This window comes from Halyomorpha halys, unplaced genomic scaffold (genome assembly GCF_000696795.3).
Source record: "Halyomorpha halys isolate HHAL.00 unplaced genomic scaffold, Hhal_1.1 Scaffold368.1, whole genome shotgun sequence".
Classification (NCBI taxonomy): domain Eukaryota; kingdom Metazoa; phylum Arthropoda; class Insecta; order Hemiptera; family Pentatomidae; genus Halyomorpha; species Halyomorpha halys.
The window spans coordinates 93,986-101,531 of NW_027111728.1; the positions used below are offsets into that span (position 1 = coordinate 93,986).

Below are 7,546 nucleotides of genomic sequence, written 5' to 3' on the forward strand. Positions count from 1 at the left end.
TGATCCTGAACAAATCACCTCCTTTCACAATAGTTGTTAAAAAAAAAAGGAGCGTTTTCTTAGGGAATCTTTGAGTGAGGATATCCAGGATATCAGAAGGTTTTTCGGTTCAATATTAGCTAGGGAAAAACACGAAGTATTACCATCCGAAAATTAGATAAAGCCTATTAAAATAAATATCATAAGCATTATCTGTTTTACATTTTATAATTTATTAATTATTATCATATGTTTCCTTTTAAATATGTAGTTTAATTATTGATTAAATATTTGGTACTTAGTATTAACTAGTTTATTTGTTTATAAATATGGCTGAATTAGGAGTGAGATCTAGCCCTGAAGTAGTCTTTCTGAACAGAGGAAACAATATAACATGCACTATCAATCTTTACGGTGCCACTGTCACCTCTTGGAAAGTGTTCAACATAGAACAGTTGTTCTTGAGTTCTGAAGCGCGGTTCGACAATCTGTTCCCGATAAGGGGAGGCATATCGATCATCTATACTCAATACGGGTTCGACAACGTTTTCATACCTAACCACGGGTTCGCGAGGACTTCCCATTGGTCTCTCGAAGAGGAACCGACATTGATCCGGGACGGAGACGTCAGAGCTGTATTCACTCTCAAGTCTGATTCCGTCATGAGAGAGAATTACTGGCCTTTCGATTTCACTCTCAAATACATCGTCATCCTGCAAGAACAATCATTGACCTTGAAACTGTCTATCTACAACGGAGAGAGAGATGTTCCCGTAAAGTTTAACATCGCCTTTATGAACTACCTGAAACTGAGTAATGCAGAAAATTGTACTATTTCCGGCCTTCGACACACTAAATGCGTCAGTAGGATATCGAAGAAAGTTTATCGTGATGAGCGACCATATTTTAATGTGGACCATTGGATAGACGATGTTTATTACTGCGTAGATAAGGACATCCAATTGCATAACTCGATCGGGCTCTATTCTATGAGAATTAAAAGATGGAACTTGCCAGATGTCGGGTTTTGGAATCCGTGGACTGATACAGTTCATCTCGTTACCTGCCTCAATGAAGAAGAAATTAAAGAGATGGTTGTAGTCATAACTGGATATATTCTTAGTTCTTGCACTATCCCACCGCAATCTTGGTACAATGTCTTTCAAGTAATGGAAGCAAATAGAAGAGATGGGCATGCTAGAAGGTTCAGCATCATGGAAATGATGGGTTAGTTATTCTGCTGTGTACATAATTGCTGTGTTATCTGTAAATGGTATAATTACACAGTACAATGTCGTCTGAAAAGTCGACACAGTATTTAAGTGTTCAGGTTTTGAGAAACTACTTTTCCAATTTTCCTGAAAAATGGAAAGTAACCAGAATATACTGCTTTTTAATGATACCTGATTATATGTAATTAATAGTAATAGGGAAAAATAAATATTTAATAATTATCTCTTTTCTTCATGAACTGAAAATACTAATAAAGCTGTAATATTTTATTCTTATGATAATTATTAAGCAGAATGGTGCTTCATCAATATTTGTTTATATAGTATCTGTTTTCTTCCACTCCCTTACTTTACGACTATTCCAGACTGTACTCTCATTTTATTTCTAATTTATCTTCCATAGTCCCAGGTTCTCAACTTCTATTCTTCTTCACTAGTTCCCTGGATACAAGTGGATTTCATCTCTGTTGCACCCTTATACGAAATGCACAGCATATGCTTTTATTATTAGTTAAGCTATTTACGCCTAGTTCCTTTTTCAGCTTTTTTCAGTAAACTTGGGGCGAATTTATTCCTTATTGTTTTGTTTTTTATTTTTTTCGTTTTTGTGATTATACCTTTTATTTTAATTCACCCACTTCTCTGCTGAGCATGGGCAAATATAAACGGTCAATCTTTAGGAAAATCGTGTGTTTTTTTAGTTCGAACTATCTCGAGACAAGTAATTGAGCTTTATGTATATATATATCTTAGACATTTTTAATGTACCTAGGAGATTAAAACCAAATCGTAAATATTATTAAGAATTGATAAGGATATTTTTAATTGATATACGTAGTTAATGACATCCAATTACATAACTCGGTCGGGATCTTTTCTATGAAAATTATTAGATGGAACTTGCCAGCTGTCGGGCTTTGGAATCCGTGGACTGATTCAGTTCATCTTGTTACCTTCCTCAATGAAGAAGAAATTAAAGAGATGGTTGTAGTCGTAACTGGATATGTCCTTAGTCCTTGCACTACAGTTCCCACTGCAATCTTGGTGCAGTGTCCTTCAAGTAATTGAGGCAATAAGAAGTAAAGAATTCCGTGCATTGGTCAACATCATGAAATGAACCGAAATAAGAGCTAATCCAAATAAGTTATTATACTGTGTATATACTTTTTGTGCCTCCGTAAATTGGATAACCATGTCTGCACATTATCGGCTGGTGATTTTTCCAGAAAATGGAAAGCAAAGCAATATACAGGTGTCATCTTTTTCAACTTATGCCCGAGATCAATTCAATCTATGTTATAGTCAACTGAAACTGCTAAACGATGCGCGTCCTAGACTTTTTTCGTTCGATCCTCTATTTCTTTTTTTTTGTTGGCACGAAAGACCGTGGAGGTCCAAGGCCACGCATGATGAACTCCGGAAATACATCGCGGGTTTCTTGACGTGGTTTTCATAGAGTGCGTTCGTTACTCCCACGCCTATTTTTTTTATTGCGTCCCATACAGAGGGAAGCTGTGATCCCGGGTAGTGTCGGGGACTTGAACTCACAGCCTTTGGGTTGCTAGACAGGCGTGTTATACTGCTACCATCGCCCCCATGTTTTCTGCTTTACTTATTCATAATTTTTTAATATTTTTTATTTGTCTCTCCCCTATTATTGCTATTAATAAAGACTTTTTTTTCCAAATAAACATTGTAAAAGGTACTTAAAAAAGATATAAAGTGGCACTTCCAGTCAGCCGATTTTAGAAAAAAACCATGGTGTTACGTCTCAGCCATATACCCTTAAATATAGAGTTTAAGTTTCGTACGTCTTTTATTTTTGGAACTAGGTTGTTCTCACAAAGACATACTGTTCATTATACAAGACTTATTAATTCAGAATCAGAGAATCTCAAAACGTGTATATCCGTTGAAAGCTCTAAATCGAAATTTTTCAAGAACACAAGACTTTAGTTTACTATTTATTCCATATATAGGTGAGGAAAAGCAAGAATTATTAAAAGAAATCATAAATTACTTTATACATTATTACTTTCGACATTTATGATAAGCTAAATTGTTTCTTGACGTCATGGTATTTTTTTATTAATTTATCCATCAGATTAGTTGGTCTTCAGTGTGAAATATTGACCAGGTCATTTACTATATATATATTAATTTTAAATTGAAATCAACATTTCAGATTTTTTCGTGACACAATGATTTAACATTTCTATTCTTCAAATAATTGTTAACTAGATCATAGAAATTGATTTAGGATTTTTTTTTTTTTTATAAAAATACACTGCTAAATACATATAAATCACGTTTTATTAGGATTTATAAAGTACATATCTATTATCAAGTACTCATAAATAATTAAATAAAATAATAACAAGCATTACAAATTTTTTATGGAAGTAGTAATTATCCCATTGACGTCACGAAGCCTTAGAGCTGTTGAATAATCGTTTGGGACTTGATTGCCAGTGAAACTGAAACGGGATATTTCGTCTTTCGTTAAACTGCACCTTTGTCACTCGACCGTGCTGGTGACGGTCGTAAGAATTATGTTTCACCAAGAGCTTTTTCCATTCTGAAACATGAGATCATTTTAAACAATTTGTATTGTCCTAGTTAATTAGTTATTACAATAAAAAACTTAAATTAAAATATTAATAGATTTATATATGTATGTATAGTTGACCGTAAAGATTTAAATATAAGAAGATGAATAGGATTGCGGTAAAAAAAGAACAAATAGCTTAAAACTATTTTAATGTCCGACGTTTTGCCCCACTTTGCAGGGCTTCATCAGGGCTAAAAAGATACAAAAAAAAAAAGGAAACTGAGAATATTACAACAATAAAATTCAATAAGGTAATTTAAGCTAGGATAAATATTATGTAAAAATAAAGTGATTTAGAGAAGTAAAAAGGAATATATAAATAAAAGGAAGGAAGACATAAAATGGTATCAGTATAAAATAAACTTGAATAAACAATGATAAGAATAAAAAGTAAGTAACAATGGCAAGAGTAATTTTTTTAAAAAATACGTAAAATATACAGTTAAAAAAGTACAGGAGATGTACATAAAACAAAAACAATACGGGGAAAAAAAAGAAGAAAGTAGAGATTAAATAAACGTCTTGAAAGAATAAATATAAATAAAAATGATATTAAATGAGCAAAGAACATATCAAGACCACTTACATGTTCAAAGCGAACGGTTGAAGGCAGAAGGCAACAATGAAGCGGAAGCGTGGAGGAGTGGGGAGGAGGTGGCCAGCCGTTTAACGGCTATATTTCTATTTCAAATACGTCGCGTATAGAGGAAGTAGTCATAAAGATATGACGAAAAATTAAAAATAATAAGAGAAAGATACAGAAATATGATAATAATAATGATAGTGAATATATTAATAGAATTGGTAACTGGATCTGCCCTACCTTTATCCGTAGAACCACACCATAAACCAAATCGACTCAATCGTTATCTCATTATCTATTACCTAACGGATGGCACTGTTAATATTCCAATCTCATAGGAAAACCAAATAAATAAATGACGTATACAAACTACACGATAATAGCGTATCGTACTCATAAGGTTTTGATTCCCTAAAGTATGTAAGTTTGGAGTTTTTTTTTTAAGATTTTCCATAATTTGTTACTTTTAAATGTTTGATTTCTACTTTAATCCGTATAATTTATATTAATTAAATTCCTAACTCATTTATCTCATAATATTAATAATAATCAATTTATTTCCTTGTATTTTATGTTACCATCTATTTCAAACTTAGTATAGTGCATCTATACATATAAAATGTGTTTACCTGTAGGGAATAATGCTATTTATAACGTTATTCCGCAAAACCCCCGCTCTTTTGTCTTAGGTCTGTTCCTACAGCCACTTCTGAATGTCCGAAGCATGCATAGTAGGTGTTTTCTCTTCCAAATCCTGTATACTAAAGATTTACTGGACTTTCTTTCTTCAGTTTACCAAGTAAGTAAATTAGTGGAAAAATAATCCACTCTTAAACCAAAAACTTATTTAAAATCTTAAAAACTGTGGCTGAGAGTGGTCAATCTTTGTTTCCTCTATTATACAAAAGAGTTTCCTTGGCTACAGGTGTCTAGAAACACCCTTTGAGAAGATTACTAAAGAGTGGAAGCTATAGAGAGGGGTGATAAACCTTGTTTTGAAACTCCAGCCGAGAAACGTTCTAAAAATAAAGCAAAAGTGAACATTGGCATCTTTGATAAAGAAGCCAACCGTTGACTAGTGTTTAATTTTCATATGAATGTTGAACAACTGCCATCTTTGAGGTACATTTTACAAAAAATAAGGAAAATTCAAAAATATTGTTTACTCATTTCTTTTCCATTTATTGTATTATACCTATATTATATTATTTGTGTTGTCCTAACTATATTTTCCATAGGGATATATCATTAGTTACGTTCTATCATTTAATATATATATATATATATATATATTTAGTTGTAGATATAAAATCAAAATTAAATAATTGTTATAACTATTATTATTATCATATTTTTATATCTCTTTTCGCTTATTTGATAAAACTCCAATCTGGATACTTCCCAGAGATTTTCGTCCCTGTTTCGAGATCTCTCATCTAGAAAGGGTGGTTGTCCTAATTTGTTCTTTAATTATTTATTTTATTTATTCTTTCTTGAACTTTATTTAATCTCAACTTACTTCTTTATTGCCTTTATTTTAGTGTGTTTTCTCATGTCTGATTTTTTTAATGTTAACGCTTTATTACGTCTCCTGTTCATTTTTAACCTAATAGTTTGCGTATTTTTTTGTATATTCTTATCATGTCATAATTTATTCTTTTTGTTCATTTGTATATAATTTTCTCTTCACTTATATTTATATATTTTAACACTATATTTTTCTTATCTTATTATCCTACTTCGTCAACATATTTTTAGTTTTTTTTTTTTTTATGTATTTAGCTCTGCAAAGTGGGACGAAACGTGAGCAAATAAATAATTGTTCGATTAACTATTTTTTGTTTTATTTTGACCGCACCACCGACCATCTCCTTCATAATTTAAAATAATACAGTCATATAATTTTTATATACTATTCACTCCATTTTTCATGTACATCACTCATTTTAACCTTTTTCTAATAATTTTTAAATGCATAATTAAAGGTACTACTCGAAAAGTGAAGTTACTATGCCACTAAGTTGGTATGAATTTTCAAAATCATCGGAATTTAAACCTGCAAATCTTCAGATAATAATCCTTAACTATGCTGCTGCAAAATTATTTATGTAATTAACGAAAGATTATGCATGTAGCAATTAAGAAATTTAGCTCAAAGTAGTACAAAAACTGTTTCTTAAACAAGTTCCACCCCACTTTTGTCGGACTTTATTTGAGCCAGAATAAAAAATAATACAAAATACTAAAAAAAAAAAAAAAAAGATTGTAAACTAATACTATTAGATAAGATGAAATATGTTTTGAAAATTATATATTGTTTATATCATGTTACAGTTTTATCATGGTTTACAATATATTTCATTAAATAAATCAAATAGTATCCTGGTTTAGTCCCACACTATTTATTATATAAATAGTCCAACGTTTCGGCCTATTCGGTCATCCTCAAGGACAATCTTCAATTATTAATTCTCACCTCACTTTAAATTTAAAAATGTTTTTCAGGCTAGTCTGACGAGGTCATTAATTATAAGTCAAAATCATCCTATATAATTTCAAAACTTTGTTAATTTTTATAAACATTTAATTTTCGATTAATCTACACTATCACTATCATATAAACTATATGTAGAATATAATATAAATAGTTAGTAGAATATAACATATATAGCTAGTAGAATATAACTTAAATAGTTAGTAAAATATAACATGTTACCTTCTGAACTGTTCTCCAATCGTTTAGAATCGGTTAAAAAGTTTTTCTAGTAATTTGAGCAAATTTTTTTAAGATGAGGAGATGTAAAATGTCTACTCATCTTCCTTTCATATCAATGCGCTATCAACTTTTAAGAACTAATTATAAATTTATTTAATGTTATCTGGACAACCATATAGATATTAACCAAAGAGCTGCAGATTCTAGAAGTTTACCTCTCACCACATTGCGTTGTAATTTAAATCGAAATTAAATGAAATATATGATAAATATTTAGTATAATATAACATAAATATTTAGTAGAATATAACATAAATAGTTAGTAGAATATAACGTAAATAGTTAGGAGAATATAACATAAATAGTTAGTAGAATATAACATCAATAGTTAGTAGAATATAACATAAATAGTTAGTAGAATATAA

General features: G+C 30.6%; 2 protein-coding genes across 8 annotated transcripts in view; one reads left to right on the forward strand and one right to left on the reverse strand.

Moving 5' to 3' along the window:
• The first annotated feature begins 308 nt into the window (after positions 1-308).
• LOC106681831 (uncharacterized) lies at positions 309-1,211 on the forward strand. Its single transcript, XM_014422363.1, has one exon. It carries the CDS (start codon positions 309-311, stop codon positions 1,209-1,211), a length of 903 nt encoding a protein of 300 aa, XP_014277849.1.
• A 2,295-nt stretch (positions 1,212-3,506) lies between these two features.
• The window catches only part of LOC106681840 (uncharacterized), a 50,357-nt gene continuing 46,317 nt past the window's right edge, over positions 3,507-7,546 (reverse strand). For all 7 annotated transcript variants that reach the window (XM_014422373.3, XM_067049759.1, XM_067049757.1 and 4 more), the window contains one exon: positions 3,507-3,789. In XM_014422373.3, the coding sequence (XP_014277859.1) occupies positions 3,635-3,789 (155 nt within the window). In that variant the 3' untranslated portion in view covers positions 3,507-3,634. The remainder of the gene's footprint in view (positions 3,790-7,546) is intronic.

Bases quoted from the DNA above. Each gene is read 5' to 3' on its own strand.
- LOC106681831 (XM_014422363.1), top strand. From the start codon at position 309: ATGGCTGAATTAGGAGTGAGATCTAGCCCTGAAGTAGTCTTTCTGAAC.